The 21,374-nt window shown below is 39.1% G+C and overlaps 1 protein-coding gene across 1 annotated transcript in view; it reads left to right on the top strand.

Annotated features, from left to right (window-relative positions):
• ppp2r5a (protein phosphatase 2, regulatory subunit B', alpha isoform) overlaps window positions 1–21,324 on the top strand; it is a 63,872-nt gene extending 42,548 nt beyond the window's left edge. The window contains exons 3-13 of the mRNA XM_066706481.1: window positions 313–414; window positions 973–1,065; window positions 8,471–8,601; window positions 10,749–10,808; window positions 13,355–13,463; window positions 14,058–14,111; window positions 14,528–14,578; window positions 15,100–15,219; window positions 15,336–15,463; window positions 19,703–19,804; window positions 20,078–21,324. Of these exons, the coding sequence (XP_066562578.1) occupies window positions 313–414; window positions 973–1,065; window positions 8,471–8,601; window positions 10,749–10,808; window positions 13,355–13,463; window positions 14,058–14,111; window positions 14,528–14,578; window positions 15,100–15,219; window positions 15,336–15,463; window positions 19,703–19,804; window positions 20,078–20,228 (1,101 nt within the window). The 3' untranslated portion in view covers window positions 20,229–21,324. The remainder of the gene's footprint in view (window positions 1–312; window positions 415–972; window positions 1,066–8,470; window positions 8,602–10,748; window positions 10,809–13,354; window positions 13,464–14,057; window positions 14,112–14,527; window positions 14,579–15,099; window positions 15,220–15,335; window positions 15,464–19,702; window positions 19,805–20,077) is intronic.
• Window positions 21,325–21,374: the final 50 nt, after the last annotated feature.

Raw genomic sequence — 21,374 nt, 5'->3', positions numbered from 1 at the left:
GCACTTTGATCAGTCAAATCAAGAACTGATGGACACGAGGACTGATTCACAATCCCGGCACCCGTTCGCCCCAGAGCACGTTCTCCGGCACAGGGGCATGCCAGCAGAAAGCATTGCATTACTATTATCTTGCCAACAGCATGACTCTAGATACACAGACAGATTAACTCTATATTATGAATGTAATTAAGATCCTGTTGAGCTTTTGAAAGGAGATGTGGATATCCCTGCAGGTTCCCTGATGCCTTCACAAGGACACAAATGAGAAAGCCATGTCCTTAATGTTTTTTTGTCTCTTCTTTTTACCTGTAGATTACCACCAATATTTTCCGAACGCTTCCTCCAAGTGAAAACCCGGACTTTGACCCAGAGGAAGATGAACCAACCCTGGAGGCTTCTTGGCCCCATATACAGGTGAGGAGATTTCCTTTATTTAACATTCTCTTTTATTTAGCAATGCGTTTGGTAGCAGCTCTATAATATCAGTAAAGACAGGAATGTTTCTGGCAGATTATGGTCAATCCTTAGATTAAGACTTGGAGGAGATGAATGTCCTTTGCTGTGTTGTGCACCATATAGCTGAGATGGTAAATTCAAATGAACCAGTCACTGGAAAGAGTACTAGAGCTGGAATCTGTTATAAGATTCTCTTCTAGATCTTCTTCAGGACTGATAATGATGGCTGGTCTATACCACTCTAATGAATGCATACATTTTCTTTCTCAATAAAAGCATGGTCTTTCAGGGCAGACAGAAATAAGGTCTGGTTCAGTGATGGCAGAGACTTTAGATTAACAGTGTGAGTCTTGATCAAAGGGTTTCCTAGCTGTATGACATCAGATACACTTTTGGTGTAAAAATGTGCATGATTACAATGGAACGAAAAACAACACCTAAATTACAAAGATAAGTGGTGGCTACGTGGGTTTTTGTCTGTATATGGAAAACACCTGATTTATGCTTCCTTTACAGCTGGTATATGAGTTTTTCCTAAGGTTCTTAGAGAATCCGGATTTCCAGCCGAGCATTGCAAAGCGCTACATTGATCAGAAGTTTGTTCTTCAGGTGAGTTTCTTGCCCTTTATTGCCTCATGTGTATATCATATATGTTTTTTCCTGGTGTCTGTGATCACTGAATCAGTTTAAAACATAATGAAACTGCAGGCTAAGTGCTTGCATCGCATCCTGTCACATGTAAAGAGGTGAACAGTACTCTATTTCTTTCCATCCGCCACCACTTACATGGCATTGACGAATCCTACACTGCATAAAATTATTTTTGAATTGCCTCCAGGGTAAGGTTAAAAAGTGTATTTATGTTGCTGTAAATTGCAGACTCGTGATTGTATTGCAGCAAGAAAGTAAAACAAGTAACGACAACAACAACAAATACAAATAGTTCACCTTCAATGGTACTGGCAGGTTAGGTTAGTAATTATGTCATTCTCTTTCTGAACTTATATTTCTGCCATGTCTCTAAAAAAAAACAAAAAAAAAAAAACTAGTGGAAATGCCATTAGTAACAGGGGTTACAGACACAATGACTAAATGGACTCGGTGTGCAGCTGAAACATTTTCAGCTCTGTATAAGCCAAGCAGCTCCTGCTGATACATGGATTATTCATCCCTTTAAAAAAAAAAAGTTAATACCCCAGGGTGTTGTCCAGTCTCTCAATGGTGAATCCTGTTTCAAACACTGAAATTATAATAAAAGCAGGACATTTCATTTTAATTTCGGAACAGAAGTATTATTGTTGTTATTTTCTTCATGAGGAAGAAATGATAAGTATCAATTGAAGTGTACAAGAACTGGATTTTGACAGATAATGGAGTCCTATAAACAGATTCCTTTGTGTCTTGTTTCTATGTGAAACTTAAAATGAAAAACAGTACCACTCTTAAGGGGGTATGAGAGAGACGGTTACCACTCGGGTATACCTTTTTATACCATAGTCATAGTGTAGTATGTATTTTTCCTCTGTGAAACCGTTCCTTCAGGAATTCATGCAGAACAAAAACAATCAAGAAAAAAACGGATTCTCTTGATGATCCTCATTAGAAACACACTAGATTTTGACACTGAGGCGTCTGCACATTTACATAATGGGACGCCTGGTGCATAATGAGCTTGGCTCTGCGAGGGGCTTCTCAAGAGCTTACCCACATTACCCCACGCTCGGAGACCAGACTGATGTCAGGGTGCGTTTGTGGGGCAGCCTGGGGTGGAGAAGACTGCGTGCTGTTTCTGAGATGCCATACACACACACACACGGGCGCGCTCACACACGGGCGCGCTCACACACACAAACACACTCTCTGAAGGTGACAGAAAGACAAGGGGTCTTCATATCAGCGGTACCAGTCAGAGTGTCAGAGGTCAGTATCAGTGACATGATCCTGCTCACCCCCCCATTTGAGTTGTCAACCCTCAAGTCGGCTTTCACTAGAATAAAAAAATAAACTCTTCAGTCCTGTTTTCCCTGTGCTTTGTTCTTCCCTATAAATGAAGAGTGAATTGGGGAAGGATTAACATGTTTAGTGGGCACAGGGAAACGGAGGCCGCTCGTTATAGAGCTAGAGCATTATATTTGTTTTGCTGTTAAACTGCAGTTGACTCGGGGTAAGAATTTGTGTTGTTAAGCATGCTTGTAGTTTTCTGTTCCTGTTTAAACTGTACATGTGTATTGAACGACCGCCTGAAACAAACAAGGCAGCCAGGATTCTTGGCAGGGATACATCCGAGGGGCAACAGCTACTTTCCATTATACTCTCATTTACCAGAGCCCAAAATAGGACTGCCCCGTTTACTCCAGAGGAAGGGAAAAAAAACTGTGGTTACAGGCCCCATGTTTGTCCTAGCTTTACTATATTAATGCATCTGTGTTGTTGGGGCTTTTTTCAGAGGTAGTATTCAATGAAAGATAGACTATAACTTTCATACTATGCAATTATGAGTTGTATCTACTTCGTAGGTAGACCTTTCTGTTTAGTTTTTTATCACAGTAGAGGATTATGTTCCACAGTGCCGCACAGGGACTGCTCACTCAGTGAGTGCTATATTTGTGCATTGGATTCAACTTGCTTAAGGTCTCCTGTAGATGCTGTTTGCCATTGTAAGCTGGTTGAGACCTTCCTGCTCTTTAGTTACAGGACTCAGGGTCAGGATTATTTTATTGTACATTTGTTATAGTTGCTTGGTTCCAGCCTGAAAACCAAAAGCTTTCTGAACTGAAATTAGGTCTAATCGGACCTAACATCAGGTTTGAGATGGCAGCTGAAAGTATCTTTTGTTTACTTTTTCTACAAAACTCCCTAAAAGGGATGTTTTAAGGTTTTTTTTTTTTTTTTATTATTTGTGAAGGACACTGTACACCAGATCACTAACTTTGACCCACCCGCGAATTAAAAGTTAAATCCTGTATCCTATCGCAGTTTAACTTATGGTTAGAAGCTACTCCCTACTATTATTGAATCAAAATGTTATAGGGTACAGCTGTGTAATTTGCAGGTCAAGTTCTGATTTGGTCTGGCCGTTAGTTTCAAGCTTCCCATCTGGAATGATTTATTATTATTATTATTATTATTATTATTATATATATTTTTTTTAATTCTATCCCTTTCAAACTAGTCTGACCAAAACAAATAGGATTACACTACCTTTAATGGCCTCTGCGCTGGCATCATTGGCTAGACAGTTGACCTCTGCTGTTGCCTTTGGCTCCAGACTCATCATAATCATGGTGATCAATTATCAGCCAATAACTCCTGCTGTGTCAGAAGTAAAAAATAAATATTAAACTTTTGATGGGTGATACAAATTGGCCTTTACAATGTCAACACATGCTTTGCATTTATACATGTATGTTTAATATTTAAAAGCATATATATTCAAAGAAAACAAATATTGAAATATTATCTTTGTGTAATCCTGGTGATAAGAACATTATATGAAATTTTCCCTGTAAGACTGTTTAGGCTACTTGGGTTTAATTTTTATTTCAGGGTATTTAAGCCCATGATCCAAAATTAGAAAGAAATGACCCATTTTCTACTCCACAAAATGTTTGTTTTTGATCTCTGAATTCCTAAACGAAGATAAAGCCTTAGAAGGTATTACTGAGTTCTGCTTTGCAGTTTAATTGCAGTTAATTTGTAGTTTAATTGTATAAAATACATTTACTTTCCAGGATGTATGTCCGCACTTACTGTACTTAACTGTATAATTTGGAAGTTGTAAAATGTATTATATTTTGAATTGCTTTGTTTAATGTAAATTTGAATTTGTAATGTTTGATGCCTTGTACTTAATTGTATTCTTGCACTTTGTATTGCATTTATGTTGTAAGTCATCCTGGATAAGGGCGTCTGCCAAGAAATAATAATAATGATGATAATAATAATAATAATACATAAAATAATAATTATAATAATTATACAAAAATGTAAGGTGATTTCATTTTGTTTCCCTAAATGTAGCATTTCTGGAACTTCATATGAAAATTCTTAGAAATCAAGACACTTATCTGTTCATGTTATTACTAACACTTTTTTAATTAAAAGAAGCTGGCTTCATTACAGTAGATCTACAGTAGCCAGAAATAGATAAAGGCTGGCAGGGAGATTCTGAAGTCAAGAAAATAATCTTTGCATTTAAAATAAGAGTGAGAGATGGGGGGAAAAAAGCCTTTCTTTCTGTAAGCTTTAAACCAGTTTCATCACATCCATGTACATACAATAGAACAGAGTTTACTTTGTTTTGTTCAGTTGAGAAGTATTATAAGGATTGTTTTATTCCATATACTCAAGACATCTCTTCTTTGTTGGTAAAAACACAGAGAAGGGAATTTTGTTTTTAATTACTTAGAATCTGTGCCGTAATTCTAAGCAATGTTTACTTGCCAAGTGTTTTTCTAACCCGTAAGCGACAGAAGAACTGTAGAGGGTTCTGGTGTCTTTGTATCTGCTTTTAACCGAGATGACAGGAAATGTTTCTCAGACTAGTGATGGGCTAAACATGACTGACATTGAACATTGTTGTGACAAAATGACGTCAAGTCGCCTATCAGCCTGCCCAGGGCTCGGTAGCATTCTCGTGTTTACAGGTCAGAGCAGATCCTGGTAATCTTTGTAAATATGTTCCTCCACATGCGAGAGGTATGTCACAGTGACAAACTGTGCTGCCCAGGAATAGGGAATAGGGGATGCCACTCGAGAAAATTACTCCATATGGTTTATCAGATAGTCATGTTGGACTATTTGAATCATATTCTTTCTGTGCATTGATATTGTTAACTGGAGACACTTTATGCCACAGGAAGTGGAAGTGAGAAATCTGTATTGGGGATTTAAGGTTGTAGTCCTAATCTACAGTAGGCCTGAGTAGATAGATTCACAAAGCAATCTTAATAGTGGCGTACAATGATTTCTAACATAACTTTCTCTCAGTGACTGTATTTGTATTTTGCATATGTTTTAGAAAGAAGGTGTCTGATTTGACACCGTTGTCCTTTGGGCTGGATCCATAACCTGAGAGCAATGGATTTTTTTGTGAAAAAAAAGTCTAAATTTTCAAGGCCTAGTTGTTAATTAACTCACCAATATTAGCCTCATACCTGGGCGATGGAGACATATTTCCATTGGGTGTTAGAGATACGTGACAGAGACCCTCCTGAATTCAACAGGATTTGGTTAAAAATGAATGGTCTGAAACGAACATGTCAGAGTTTAAAGAAATCATGGTCTTCATAAAAAAGGAAGGTTACATTGCTCTCTCTTCGTACGTAGTTATTTGATTTGATTATTTTGTGCGTCTGTGTGTGGACTTAAGCAAAGTCTTTGCTTTTTTCCCTCTCGGGCCTCTTTAATGAGGAAAAAAACATAATCAACAACAAGCAAGCCAAAACTGCATGCATTAAGGCAGGGCGATTATCTATGCAGAGATCACAGCAAATTAAATCCTGCATTAGGCAGGAAGCGGTAGATTTAACACTATTTGATTTCATGAATGTACTTTAGCAGAAATAAATAAATAAATAAATGTAGAGGTTTGTATCTGGTGATCTGTATTTGAATGGCACTCATTCTCCAGCTGAGATGAAGGGGCTAAACCAATATTTCAGCTTGGTTAGTGCCTGATAAACACTAGTTTTCTTATTTTTTTGCTTTGAAGAGAGAAAATGGAAAATGCAATTACTATTAAATAGTGTGTGGGTCTACTGTGTGTGCATAATTATAAACATTGGCCTCTTTGATATAGACGTGAGGCACTACTGACGGATCAAAAAAAAGACTGTAAATCTATTGATCTATTATGGGAGCAACAACTTTGATGTCTGACAGTATTGATATCCTGATTGAATTCACTGACTTTATGAATACCCCATTTTTAGTCCGCTGCAGCACAGTGATGTATTTATTCTGTTTTTTCTACGCTTCCATGTTGCAAAGTACGGTACACTAGTTTGGAATTGGAATGGTTCCGTAAATGCTTGCTTTTTATTATCATTCAAAATGTACCATATATGCAAAATGTTTAAGATTAAGTTATCAATACCATGCTTCAGTCAATCAAGCCAAGGAAACATATTTGTTTTCTAGTGTGCCAGAAAAGGCAACCTTCAGTTGGATCATAGAACCTCACAGTACATACCAGCTTTTCCCAGAAGGTTTATCAAAAGCACTTGTACAATCAATGTGTTCATGTCTGAATGCAGAACTTTCTGTATTTTTTATAGTTTCATTGCTTTTGTTGGATGCTAATATGAATGCATTATTGTAGCACAAATACTTACTGTAATAATGCTCTTTTAATAGAAAGGTATTTGTGACTACAAGAAAACAACCACTTTGAAATTAATAATTCTGTTCTCGGCCCCTTTATTGGCATTATACAGATGGATTACAGGCATGTGCCTTAGGGCTATACCTGAAATAACCAAATTGTGAGCTTAGTTGTGCATATAACGTGTCAACGCAGCAGGCGTTTTCTGAGCTGCAGTGTAACCTTTTCACTTTATCTTTGGTAATCACGCAATTTGCCCTCTACACTCTCAAATACTACACTCATTGTGAGCATGTATCCCTGTGGTAATGTTTTGAGCTGTTGAAAGATGGCATGTGCTCATATTTTCTTTTGTACATGGGGAAAATTGTATGTCTGAAGCTGCATCACCATGGGGGGTTGAGAACTGCTGTAAGCCTATCCTCTTATTATGAAGCTGCGCGTTTAAGCATGAAGTAGCCTAGATGCAATTTATGCATTATTTGAATGGAATGTGTTTTCCTTGATTCTCAAGAGAATCCAACCCCATTCATTTAAGTATTTTCATGTTCGTATATGAGTGGAAGAATCATTATTAGTGTAAGGCATCAAAATCAAAATGCATGATTATCCCTCATCAGTGGGTGCAACAAAAAAAAATCCCTATGAAGGCTAAATAAATAGCACTCTGAGTAGGCTGTCGCGGGCATAACACGTTGAAATCATTATGAATTCAAACTAGTTGTCTCTGGAGTTAAAGAAAGGTACAGGGTGGCAATGAAAGTTGTTTGTTTCTTTCATGGCACTCATAAGAGAGAACTGAGTTTGTTCTTCAGTTTTGTGTTATCTTTACCTGCCCTCCAGTACTGTTAAGCCCCAGTTATGGCTGACTGAAGAAATGCATACATATTAAAGTCTCTTTGCATGGATATTTTGCAATTGATGTTGGCTTTTGTTTGTGTCTTTGGTGGAGTGGGAAGGTGGTGTTAACATCTCAAGTTGCTATGTGCAGTCTTTTGCAGCCTGAAAACTTGTGTTTAAAAAAAATGTAAATGTAACAATGCCTTCACTTGGCACGTAACCATAACATGGGTCAAAGGACCATTGTTGTGATCACTTGACACAGAGATCTAAACTGTTTGAACTATTTAACATCACACGGAACCTGTATTGGAGAACAAAACCCAGCCATGGATTTTAGAGCATGAAGGGGGAATGTGACAGGATTGACTCGCCCTGCTGGTGCTAAAAGGGGATATCTAGAGAATCTGCAGAGAAGCATTACTTGAATAGCTCTGTCAGGGTATGAAATGTAGGTGATCATTTCCTGGTTTCATATAAAGCTGCAACCTATTATCCTACCACCCAGAGCACCATAGCTACAGGGAAGAACAGGAAATCCACTCTTGCTTATCCAAGGTATGATTTTCCCCAAGTTGCACAGCCCCTTATAGTTACCTATACAACTATAACAAAAGTGATAGTCACCATGATAATGTGAAAAACATCTGTAGCAGTTGATTCCATCGAGACATGACTCAAACTTAAGATTCGATTACAGAATCTTACCTGTATATAAAAGGAAAGTTGGGAGGGGGCTGCTATTGCAAGGAGGGATCAATAGCAGCACAGCTTCATAATAAAACACACAGTGTTGGGGTCAGTGGGAGGTATGTGGCTGACCTTTGTGTTTGTGCTCCGTTCCTGTAGCTCTTGGAGCTGTTTGACAGTGAGGACCCCAGGGAGAGGGACTTCCTAAAGACAGTCTTGCACAGGATCTACGGGAAATTCTTGGGGTTAAGGGCATTCATCAGGAAGCAGATTAACAACATATTTTTACGGTAAGTTAGCACTGTAATTAAAACTACAGGTTTCCTCAGAAAGCTCGCTGTCAGATGGCGTGTAACTATCTGTATTCCACGACTTATCCATATCCTACTGCTGCAGCAGTGACAGCCGCCACGTGTTCACTGAGACGCTGCTGACTTTGTTTTCCATTAGCAAGTAACAACTGTTATGAGATGTAATGTTTCTAGGTGACATATATAAGGTGTCATGAAGAAAAGAGCCTGTGCCGCATCACCACCATTCCCTAAACTCAACTGACTTTCATTTCAGGTCTTTGTTGTTGTTTAACACCCAGGCCTCATACAGTGCACCGACTTGGCACAAGCAGGACTTTAACTAGTACTTCATAACAGTTCTGATATGCTGAATTAAAACCTCTGCTTAAAATCTTTCTGTAAACCCACATTAAAAGCTCATGATTGCATGCTGAATCTTATCTCGACAAAAGACAAAATAATTAAGGATTCAAGCTGTTAAGCAAAGTCAAACGCCCAGTTAAAATAATAATAATAATAAAAAAAAAAAAAATATATATATATATATATATATATATATATACATACATACATACATACATACATACACATACTTTTTTTTTTTTTTTTCTGTAACATGGCCATCACAATTATGTTTTGTACTATTGTGGATTTCAGCAGTCAGGCTAAAGCAAAATTGTTTTATTGAATGTCTCACACAGTGCAGTATGAAAGAGAGCAAAATTGCCCCTCATTGTTAATTGTCGCATATTTTTGATGCCTTTTCTAGGAAGATAGTTTCTATCATAAGTGAACAGCTTGTTTTGTTAGAAAGCAGATGTGATTGACACTGGGGGTTTCTTATCCTCCCTCACACCAAACCTGCAGTGCACACTGCCTTCAGCTAAACAGACACAAACAGATCCTCTGCTCAGAGGCCTAGAACAGACTCTTCAGGAATGGGATCCCACAGTCTGCCCAGTGGAAGCTGGGACAGGAGCGTTTTGGGAGAGCAGCTGTGAAAATAAGAAGTAAACAATTCAGGGGCACCAGTTCACTTTTATGTATTTACTCCTTTATTCAATTTTAATTTTTTTAAACATGGCTTCCTTATATAAAGTGCATTATCCCCACTCTCTCAGACAGCTGAACTAGCCTTATGAAGCCTGGTGGGAAGAGATGAACATAATTACAATTCAGAATGAGAACTGGCCCTTTGGCTGATTGTGGATGTGAAAGAGCTACACAGGTCCCTTGCTGCATAGAGACTCCTCTGGAATTACATAGTATTGAGACACAGTATTGAAGATTTTGTCTTAAGATTATGCTCTTTAGGTATGGTATGTGGCCGTAACGCCATTACTTAAACGTTTTTTCGTATCCATCGATTACATCTTTGCTCTTTTTGCAAATAAAATCTTAATTTAAGGATAAGTAGCCAGTTAAAATGATGGTAACAGTGCCACGTTTGTTCAGAACGTTTCACGCTAGACTCCAGACCATGTGGGCTTTCAATATTTGCAGCAGGCTATAAACTTCAGTCCTAGTGTGGCCTCACCGCCTCACTGTCAGTTTGGTAGACCATAATGTGTGAATGGATTTACAGAATCAATATGAGATGGAAACTGCATTAGCAACCATTACATAAAAAAATACAAATAAAAATCTTTATATATGGTTAAAGTGGCATACATATGTAGGACTGTAGCTGGGCTGCTGCCTGTGTACTTGCTGACCATCTGCTGTTACGAATTAAAAATAGTGCTGTGCATTTCACAACTCCTTTACAATTATAAGCATGAACTGTGGCAGCACTGCAACATCCTTATGCTCTTGGAAAATAGGTCACCTAAAAATGAACCGGAGTTGTTTAGCATAATTATAGTCAGTGTTGTATAACAACAAGAGAAAGGAGTGGGATATTCTAATTAAAAGGCAGATGAAAAGAGAGCTTTAGCAAATGAAATTAAATAGTTATGCAGCCTTATGAATCTAGCGAATGCATATCTGAAGACAGGATTTTTAAAGCATGTGTGTGGTTAGGAATGAGGAATGAGGTTCTTTGTTTAAATATGAGGTCTTTTAAACATGTTTGCAATCCTTTATAAAATTGCATAACTGTGAAATGAGGCCCGGGTTCATTGTTTCATCTCCCACTTTCACAGGTTTATCTATGAGACTGAGCATTTTAACGGAGTTGCGGAGCTCCTGGAGATATTGGGGAGGTAAGATTTATTTTGTTGCGTTTTATGTCCGATGTGATTTGTGCATTCTTCTATGTCACGTGTTTGGGCCCTTTTTGTTATTTAAAAAACACTTTTAGATCCCAAAATTATATAGATCCTGCTCTTTTATGAAATGGCATTTTATTAAAGTATTGGAATGTTTTTTTTTAATTATTATTATTTATACATGTGAAATTGTCAATAGTTAATTGTGTATTTCCCTGGATGTCTAGAGGTCAGAAGTCTGTTTATGTATGGGGATACCACATGATCTGCCAAAATGTTTTAATAAGTTCATCAAGTACATGTGCTTTGGTGTCAATATGCTGTTTTGTATTTTGTGTTTTGTCCTGCTCAGTTAGCCCAGCCTGCTGCACAAATCCTGTGAATTTAATTGGCTTTTTACTGTATCTCAATGTGTGTCTATTTTTAGACTTGGCTCCTTGCAGAACAGGGTAAAAAGGCAACGTAAAAGCCTGGTGCTAGACTCCTCGTGTAGCCGGCAGCACCTTTACTGCCAAGCAGCGCTGGCCAGGAGATTATTTGTTAGTATGTATATATTTAGCTGCTAACTGACTAGGTAACCAGAGCCAAGCTGTTTGACCCTCCTCAGTCCTATTATATGCAGAGAGGGGGGAAGTGTGATTACACCGGCAGAGTGCTTTGAACCCTTCCACTGTGAGCTTAGTCATACTATTATTTAATCGGAGAGAGCAGATTGCCACAGGAGGATTGGCAGGGTTTACAATCTCAGGAGGCGGAACCTGCCTTTAACAATCCCCCCACTTCCCTTGCTGAGGGTTGTGCAGTCCTACATGCAGGAGGGACCCTCCTCTCCTTACGTCGATGTCACACAGCTGGCCTTCCCCATGAAGACAGCGATTAGTTCCCCCCCAGTTCCATGGTAATTCCATTATTTGTCTCGCGCTGCGCACATGGCCTTTTGCTGCAGATCACAGTAAACAAAACATTTAAAAATAACAGCTTTGGCAGAACATCAGACAGGTTCCTGGGGGGGCATGGCCTGAGCTGAATACATCAAAGACCTTGTTCCGAAAGAAGTTGCAATCAGTGCAGCCCTCTCCCGCTTGGGCCATCTCCTTCGGCCTCAACTTGCCATTTGAAATTAGCAGTTGAATCAGTATTGGGCCATTGGTTGTGTAGGTAGAAGGGGTGGTGGTGGAGGGGGATACACAGTATTTTCCTTTTCCTCCCCCTTTTGTTTTGAATCTTGCGAATCTTGTCACTTATCTCCTTCATTAGCGGTCTCCAAAACACAGTGGTGATGAGTTTTGCTATGCTCTTGCTTTGAGTAATTTAGCAGCTGTATTGTTTTGATGCTTGAGTTACATTTGTCCTTGACTTTTCATGCCAGATTAGGATCCTATTAGGAACTATTATTACTTAAGAAATTAATTGGTTAATATTGCAGATAAAATAAAATAAAGGTCTCAAGACTCCTGCTGCAATGACCTGAAAGTGACATGCGTCCTGTTATTAGGTCCTGTTATTCCCAGTAGCATTTTTCCATTTGTTTGGTGAGCAGGAAAATCAATAGCAGTGTACATTTTAGCTTTGCCCCTAAATATCGAATTCTAGGAGATTCAGACACGTGATCCCCAACTGTGACACACCATTGTCTCTCACCTGTCATAAACTGAAATTTTACAGTTTCTGAACTGAAAAGGGGAAGGAAATTTGGTGTTAAATCACAGATGTTGTTTTCAAGTGTCTGGTACTCCCTCAGTTGTCTTCATACAAGATCAAACGCGTTCTGGATTCAAGTGCTTGAGCCAGGCTGTTTGCAGGACAGCAGAATGGAAGGGCGTGGATTCGGCCCTGGTTTTCATTTTTGAGAAGTCCAGGAGAAAAGCACCAATTACAGTGCTCCGGAGGGGACTCAAAGCTCAGAATCTGACTGTGGATCGGGCGGTTGCAGGGGTAGTCACAAGCACATTGACCAGCAGTGGATACCAGTATTGGAAATTATTGTCCTACAGTCACACTACAGACCGCTGACCTCAAATATGGGCTGAGTGGCAACTCAGGGCCTCGTCGATGCTTCCAATGTCTGGAATTAGGGGTTTTGAGCAGTGTAGCAGGTTCTGTGATCCCTGTTTAAATGGTATACTATTTTCCCCTTGCCCCTATACTTAGAGAGAAAAGAAGTGAAACCTGCTTTATGTTTTATACTAAATGTACCATGTATGAAGACTGAATCCATAAGGTTTACAGAAGACTACACAGAAATATTAAATATGTACGGCTGATTGCTTATTGCCTTTCCTTTAGCAGGATTAAAAATGCTGTCAAAGTATTTTGTGTAATGAACTGCATTAACCTGGTCTGTGTAAAGATAATCCATTTTGTACTTTATTGAAGGTGGCTATAAAATGCTTCAATCTTGGCTTTATAAATAAAGGCTTAGTTTAAAATGTATTTAATTTATTTATATGAATAGCTGTGAAATGAAAAATGATATAATATTTGTGATATTTCTACTAACATTTGTTTGTTTGTTGTTTTCTTTTTGGTGGTCTCTTCAGCATTATTAATGGCTTTGCACTGCCATTAAAAGCAGAGCACAAGCAGTTTCTGATGAAAGTTTTGATTCCTATGCACACAGCAAAGGGACTGGCTCTGTTTCACGCACAGGTATGAATCAAGGACTTTGGATTTGGAATGGAGGGGGGCTCTCTCTGTCAGCACTGTGAATATAATGTACTGTATTTGGTCTAAAACTTTTATATTTCTGTGAAGATATGGAGTAATTCTCTCTACTTTTATCATCTTAGAAATGTGGTGTCATGAAACTCAAATTAGGAGAAATGGGCCTACTTTCTTTATGCTCATATTGAGATCCAGCAATCCTTTTAAAATTAATTTTGATTATGGATGCTGTTGGGATGATTTTGTCCACGCTGTAGGGTAATGGAGGCAGATTTCTAGTAATGTCAAGCATCCATGCACTCGGTAGTTCTGACTTCAACAACATAGGATATTGAAATGGAAAAATACAAGTATTTACAGCTTGAAGGAAATACTGCCCCCTTGTGGTTAGGTCAACTTAATCATGTATTTATTTTCAGATGTGCATCAATTATTTAAGCAGTGTTAGGTGGCACAAAGTGCTTAACAAACATTTTAAAACATTAGAATTTAAATGGAACCCCCTTGACACAGCTTAGACATGCAAACGCACAAAGGGAAGTCATGTATTGATGTTGTGTTTTGTCCCTTGTCTCACAGCTGGCCTATTGTGTTGTGCAGTTCTTGGAAAAAGACCCCACCCTCACGGAGCCTGTAAGCTTGTGCTTGACATGTTATCTGTACTGTACTGACTTCATAGAAATCAGATACAGATGCTGTTAAACATAAAACCAAATTAAAATGTTAAAAAGAAAAAGGAAAATAAATCGGACACCTGAAAACCTGTGGAGATCCAAATTGTTATTTGCCAGCTTGAAAAGTATTCCTGAAGCCAAAATAATTATCACTGTAATAAATGATAGTTACAATTCAGCAATATTTACCCCAAGGTAGTCCAGCCTTGCACCTTGCATAGTAGCTGAAGTGCAGTTTGCTGTACATGCGTGTTGCTGGTATTGATGTGTAGTAAGGAGATATCACAGACTATTAAAAGGCTAAGAGCTGATTTTAAATCTAAATAATATTATTTGAATGACTGGTAATGACACGTGTGTTTCTCTTCTGAAAAGGTTGCCAGAGGGCTGCTGAAGTTTTGGCCTAAAACATGCAGCCAGAAGGAGGTAAGTCGGTTTATAACCTACGACACCTTTCCGCTGGGTCTGCTTTCAGTCCAAGATGTGGCTTGCCAGTGAGGTCATCAATATGCCTTGTCTGGACGCTGTTGATTGTAAAATGATACTGGGCACTACCCAGACACTTGGCACAGTTTATCCAGTTACAATTGAATCTTTAGTCTTTTCAAAGGGTTGGCTAGTAGAAATAAACAGCAATCCATTTTAAAAGATTTTATTAAGATCGAAATCTAATCTTCCACCGCTGCCTTTCTCAAAAACTTTGAGTTCATTTTCACGTTTTGCAGATTCAGAACTTTTAAATTGATCTCCTGGATCACTGTGTCACAGCGTCATATTCTTGATTTTTAACAGGTGCATTCTTACATACTTGGCATACTTGTGCATTAAGTTGCAGTTCTTATTTTCTTGTCACATTCTCAGCCAACATGAAGAAAGCCAAACAATGCGCTCGCTTCCCTGGCCCCCTTCTGTATGATTTATCTGTTTATTTTTGTTTTACCATCAAGGTCATGTTTTTGGGTGAAATCGAGGAAATCCTTGATGTCATTGAGCCAACCCAGTTTAAAAAGATTCAGGAGCCCCTGTTCAAGCAGATATCAAAATGTGTCGCCAATCCTCATTTTCAGGTAAACTGCCACACCTCTCCCTTCCTCAGCATTGACATTTTCGCACATTCATTTCTGTCAGTTTCTGAGCTAGGTTCCTGCAATTAATCCATTTATCCGCCTTTCTGTTTCCGCAGGTAGCAGAAAGAGCTTTATATTTCTGGAATAACGAATATATTTTGAGTCTCATTGAAGAGAACATTGACAAAGTCCTACCAATCATGTTTGGTAGCTTGTACAGAATCTCCAAAGAGCACTGGAACCCGTAGGTATTTCTCTGTTTGTCTGACAATGATGCAATATAGGTGGCCAAATATCTTTGTGTGCCTAAGACTATCCCTCTTTGCCAAAACTTTGACCCACCTGTGCACTGCAAATTATAAACTTGTACCTTCTCACGTTCTGATTTTATAAGCAGTAGAAAGTGGCATCTGACAGTAAATTAAACCATGGGAGGGTATAGGTTGGTACTTTGCAATTCAAAGGTAGATCAAGGTTTTGATTTTTGACATATTAACATTAATTATTGTATCACTTGTATTTATCACTAACAATATGTCCTGAGTTTCGTTCTGATTCTAAAGTGACAATAAGTGGAAGAATAACAATACTGAGAATAATAATTTTGGCAATTACCAATATTTTGTTGGTTAGCAGTAGGTTTTAGTATGTACAATCACCGTTGTGAAACACTTAATAATAGCAATAATAATTGTGTCCAATATGCTTCTCATTCATGGATTATGTCAATACAGAAATACCACATGAGATTAAAATACTTTATGCAAATGAAACCTATTTACAGTGTAGCTGAACATATTCACACCCTTCATTTGAGACAATGTTATCTGGTGATTCATTTAATAAATGCATGCTTATTTATCTAGGACATATTTTCAGAGTGTGTTGCAAACTGACTCAGCCTAGGGAAATCAGCAGATTCCACCACTGAATTAAGACAGGGTGTGTATAAACATTTGACTGCTTCTCCGTTGCTGACACAGGCTAAAAGTCACCCCATACAAAACAACCCTCTATTTTTTTTTTCTATTTTTTTTCATATGACAAAATTAACCCCCTTTTGTATATTTCAACTATATGAGATGTGTTTCTCATATATTTTAGCATGTAATCCACATTGCATTGTATAAGTTGAAAATATATGGTGAGTTTAATTTCTACAATATATTTTCAACATAAAAAAATGTAATGTATGGATCATAGACTAAAATATATTTAAAATTCATATCCCATATATTTTAATGAAACAAAAAAGGTGTAGAGTTTGGCAAATGAGAAATATAAGGGATCATACATTTCTACCACAGAGTGAAAACGTGTTTGCTCCATATTTTTCCTTTAGTCACGATGCCATAGTGGTGCAAGTGAAATGTGAACAGCTTTTCTGGGAGTCCTTCACACTGGCACTTTAGCCCAGTTTGGGAAGCAGGAACTCTGGTTCACATATGTGGAATTAACACCAGTTCTCAAACACGCTCTGAAATTGAAAACTGCAAATTAAGGGTCCCCAGAAGCAGGCGCCCCTACCTTCAATATTGCTACCATCTTCGCTGCGGCAGCGATGAAGCAGTACCAGTCCACTGCAGCAGACACTGGTCTTGCTGGAAGAGAAAGCTGTCGCAGATAGTTACTGCTGTCATTTGGCTCTGGTCTAGTAATTCTTCACGATATAACCATGCAAGCAGCTGGAGACCTTGTCAGAAGGGGAGGGGTTTTTATGTTGTGCGGCTGTGCGCAGGGGGTTTGTTTTGTTGTTGTTTTCAACATTCACATCCATTACTGCTTAAAATATCAATCATTTTCTCTAATCCTGAAATGCCTTTCCAGCTCCAAGACTCCAGCTAAATAGAGAAATTCATCACTCACAGACCCATGTACCACTCATGGTTACAAAACAAAAACATGACCAACACCACCAATATTTGGGAATTATTATTTGATTTAAACTTTCTGTTCATCCTTCGTACTTTGTCGCACTTGGCAACTCTCCATGGCTTCTTCCTTACAGTTTCATACATAGGTTTTTTAGGTTTTGTGCTGAAATGGCAGGACAGAATGGAAGGAGTTCTGGCTGTTTCTTAATTTTCTACATACCTCCCAGCTTTAAATCCTAAATTATAAATGCATTATTGATATAACATGTCTATGATTATTGTGAACTAAATAAACCATGGCTTAATTACTGCAATTTAAGTATGTGGCCACAAGAGGTCACAACAGTACAGTCAACCAGAATGCCAGAATTGATGGCAAACACTGTGGCCGAGTAGTTGCCGGCTGGGCTTGCCTTTTAATGCTGGCTAGATCCTTGTTCATAAGAAGGGTTTGGTTTTAATATTCACCTCCTGAATGACACACAAAAATGGGCTTTTGGAAATTCTCCCTGGAGTAGCATCTGTGTACTCAAGGAAAATTACCAGTGTGAATTTACATTTTTCAAGAGGTAAAGCCTCCCTTTTGCCCCTTAAGACCCTCCCTTGTAAATAATAAACTTAGAGACCATAATGAGTCTTAATATGTGCTGCGATTGACCATGAAGCAACAGGGTGTATGTCGGGAAGAAGAAGAACAGGGAATGGAGGCTGCCTGCACAACCTTCTTTACTGACTCTATCGGCATGGTGGTTCGGTTCATGACCTGCCGTATCAGCGTGGTTATACCTCACTGAGAGTTAATGAGTGGAAAAGCTGGTGTGTCTGGAGCCCCACTGTGGCCTCTGTATGTCCAGGTGAGGATTTCCTCAGGGGCGGGGCAAGTGTTAGTGCTTATGGCATGTGTGACTTCAGCTGTGACCTGACCACCTCCGGACACCAGCAGACGGAGCTGCAGTAGAGCGAGACATTTGCATATTTGTAAGTCATTCGACACTGAACTGTGCCGTGTGTGAAAGGGAAAAGAGAGGGAGAGGAGTGCTTGCTTTGTAGTGCTTGTAGATGTGGTTGTTGCTGGGTAGCAATAGCACTTTTAAATCCGAGCTAAGAGGACCGTCTGTGGCGTATAAGATCAGGTTGTTTGAGCTGATGCAGTTTCGTAGCACAGAACAGCAAGTTCCGTCGGATGTCTGTAAATTATGGCTTCTGATTTCATGTGTAAGACATGCCAGTATGAAGTACAGGTAACTCTCTACAGACAACATTAAAAACTACAACAGACCATCCAGAGGCTTTCACTCTTCGCTGCTTTCTCTTTGTGTACACTGTTCGTCTCTGGGGCGGTTTCTCATGCTGTCAAAGAATCACAATAGCCTTGACCTGAGCTCAGTGAGACGTCCACAATTGCACTGTAATGCCAATGTTTTCATGTTTGTTCTGCTGCAAAAAGACTAGAATGCTGTTCCAGTTATTCCCAGGGTGTTTTTACTCCCCTTGTTATGGTGCTTTGCTTTTCTGTGAGCTGCACACTGTGCACTGACACAAGGGGAGGCCTTGTTTCATCACAGACAATTGCAAATTGTTCAACAGACTGAACAAACTTGTTCTTTGAACTCAGCAAGGCACAGTTATATGTTCAATTCATTCACTGACCCTGGTTACCCCCTTTTTTTTTTTTTTGCAAATAAGGTGAGGTGTGTCGATTCTGGCACATAAAAACGGTTCAGTTCAGTTGACCTTCCTCAGAATATGGTAAGACAGGCAGAGACACAATACTTTTTCCCACAATGCACTTCTAATAACCCACCCCTGCAAGAGCATATTGGGGTGCCAATGTTCAACATTCAGCTGCTTTCACACTAGGCACTTGGGACTAAAATGAAGCGGTATTACATTGTCATTTTCAACCCAAGACAAAACTCTAAAGCCGGTGTGAACTCACCCTGCTACTGACCAGGGCTGAGATTTCCAACCCAGGACAAAGTGCTCACCTCGGGGTGAAAAACATTCACGTGAATCTTAACCAGTGTTGTAGTGCTGGGCCAATGTGAATGCAAGCTGGGCTGAACTCAACCCGGGATTAGAGGATGTAGTGTGAAAATGGCTTTATTTTCTCAGCTTCTGACTGTCTGCAGCTTCCCCAGCTTAGAAATAACATTCAACCTAATACTCCCTTTGCTCTGGATAGTGGCGCACTGTGAGGCGACATCAGGGATAATCCTGCGCTGTATTGATTGAGCAGCTGGGTCTCATGCAGTTGTTCATTCCTGTTCCTGTGTTTTTTTTGCTTTCTCTAACACCTGCACTTCTGAACAATATCTGTCAAATGTGCCACTACTAAAAATACGTATAACCTGGTCAATCTAATTTCTAAATAGCCCTCTATCTGATTTCTGGCTAAATCACCCCTCTTAACACTGAAAGTGACCACTGTACAGTGATGGTGCGGAAAATCTAAAATATCTTTCCATGTGACAGATTGTTTTGGCAATGACACAACGGTGCTCCAGCTAGAGAGTCTTGAAGTGTGTGCAATTTGTGAGCTCTTGCCGTCCCTTACGATGCAGTTTTCTGTATTAGCGTGTGTGTTTATTTTTTGTCGTTTCTTTCAGGACAATTGTAGCGCTGGTGTACAACGTGCTGAAGGCCCTCATGGAGATGAACAGCATCCTGTTCGATGAGCTGACCGCTTCCTACAAAGCTGAAAGACAGCGGTAAGCAGCACTGGCCATGTGTGATGTGTGCCGTTTCTGTGCATTTGCTACACTGTATAGAAAAGCCTGACAAAGGCCACCGATAACATGTCAATGCATAGCAGGGGAGTAATTCATATCCTGATTTTCTTTTACGCATTGTGAAAACTGTAAAGCATGTTTATAAAGCAGAATGGGGGGCATTTGAACTGCCCAGAGGCAAAGCAGAGGGCAGAAGTGAGTGTAGAGAGCCCATGAAGGCTGTGTTAACCTGTGGTCATGTGTGGTTTCTAGGGAGAAGAAGAAGGAGAAGGAGCGAGAGGAGCTCTGGCGGAAGCTGGAGGAGCTGCGGATAAAGGGGACATCAGACCTGCAGAACAATAGTCACAGCCTGCAGAACGCCCAGAACAACAACAACAACAACAACAACACACGTGCCAAATGACACCGGACTCAGCCATGCCATACTGTCTGCTGGATGGGAAGTGAAATTTCTACTCTCTATTAGAGTTGTTGCAGAACTGTCAGGAGGAGGTGGGGGAATAAAAAAAAGTAATAAAAAAAAAACAACCTCATCAGTATGTTAAAAATAAATCTATATAGAAATATATATTAAAAAAAAAAAAAGGCCAACTATTTTTTGGCACAAAAAAACAAAATCTAAGATTCTGTGGACTTTTAAATATATTTTTTTGGATGTTACAGTGTGGCCACAGTATATTTGTAACTTTTGTCTAATCATCGATTTATTTTTGTCACTTTTAGTTCTTTCACTGAGGATTAAACCGATTTTTATCATCGTTTGTTATAAGAGTGAGGGAAAAACAAATCTGGGTGTGGTGAGCATTATGACTTGAACATGTTTTGATTGTGCTGCACATAGATCAATTAGACGGCTATTTAAAGATTTTACTATTTTATATGTGCTTTCCACACTGCAGCCAACACTGGCGAGAGAGGAGTGCTGAGGGGAGCGGCAGAGATTCGGTTAGAAGCCAAAAGAGCGAGCAACCCTGTGTGGTCTTGTGTATTGGGTGTTTCATTTCTCTTTCTGATACGTTTTTGCTACTGTAATATATACAAGACGCACAGACTTAAATTGCAGCCATAAATTACCTATTTAAGTATTAATTAATAACTGAGAATACAAATGGGCACAGAGTTTAATTCCTTTTTTTCCAGAATTAACCACAATCAATAAATGAGCTGATGTAAACAAGAAATGAGCCATATATATTTTTCTCCACTAAACTGTAAAGCACCTGAGTGATTTTTTTTGTTTTGTTTCTTCTTCTTAGTGGGTGTTGGGTCATCTGGTGTTAAAGACTGAGAAGCTGACCACGGGGGGGGGGGGGGGGGGAGGAAAGAAAAAAGCAGTGAAAAGATGTACGTCTGTATTCTAGTCTTTCTGATGCCTTCTGTCAGAGTACCATTCCAATCTCTGTTAACATACAATTGTGTGGAAAAACTGTTTTGTAATGAAAGACCTTCATGGGGGTTTTGAACACCATCAAATAAAGTCTACCTTATGTTTCTACTTAGAGCTGAAGATGTTACTTGCCTTTACTGCATGTTCAACACCCGAGGAACC

Source organism: Amia ocellicauda, chromosome 1 (assembly GCF_036373705.1).
Source record: "Amia ocellicauda isolate fAmiCal2 chromosome 1, fAmiCal2.hap1, whole genome shotgun sequence".
NCBI classification, from domain to species: domain Eukaryota; kingdom Metazoa; phylum Chordata; class Actinopteri; order Amiiformes; family Amiidae; genus Amia; species Amia ocellicauda.
The sequence above is the reverse complement of the archived record's forward strand: the minus strand, read 5'-3'. Positions and strand labels throughout refer to the sequence as shown.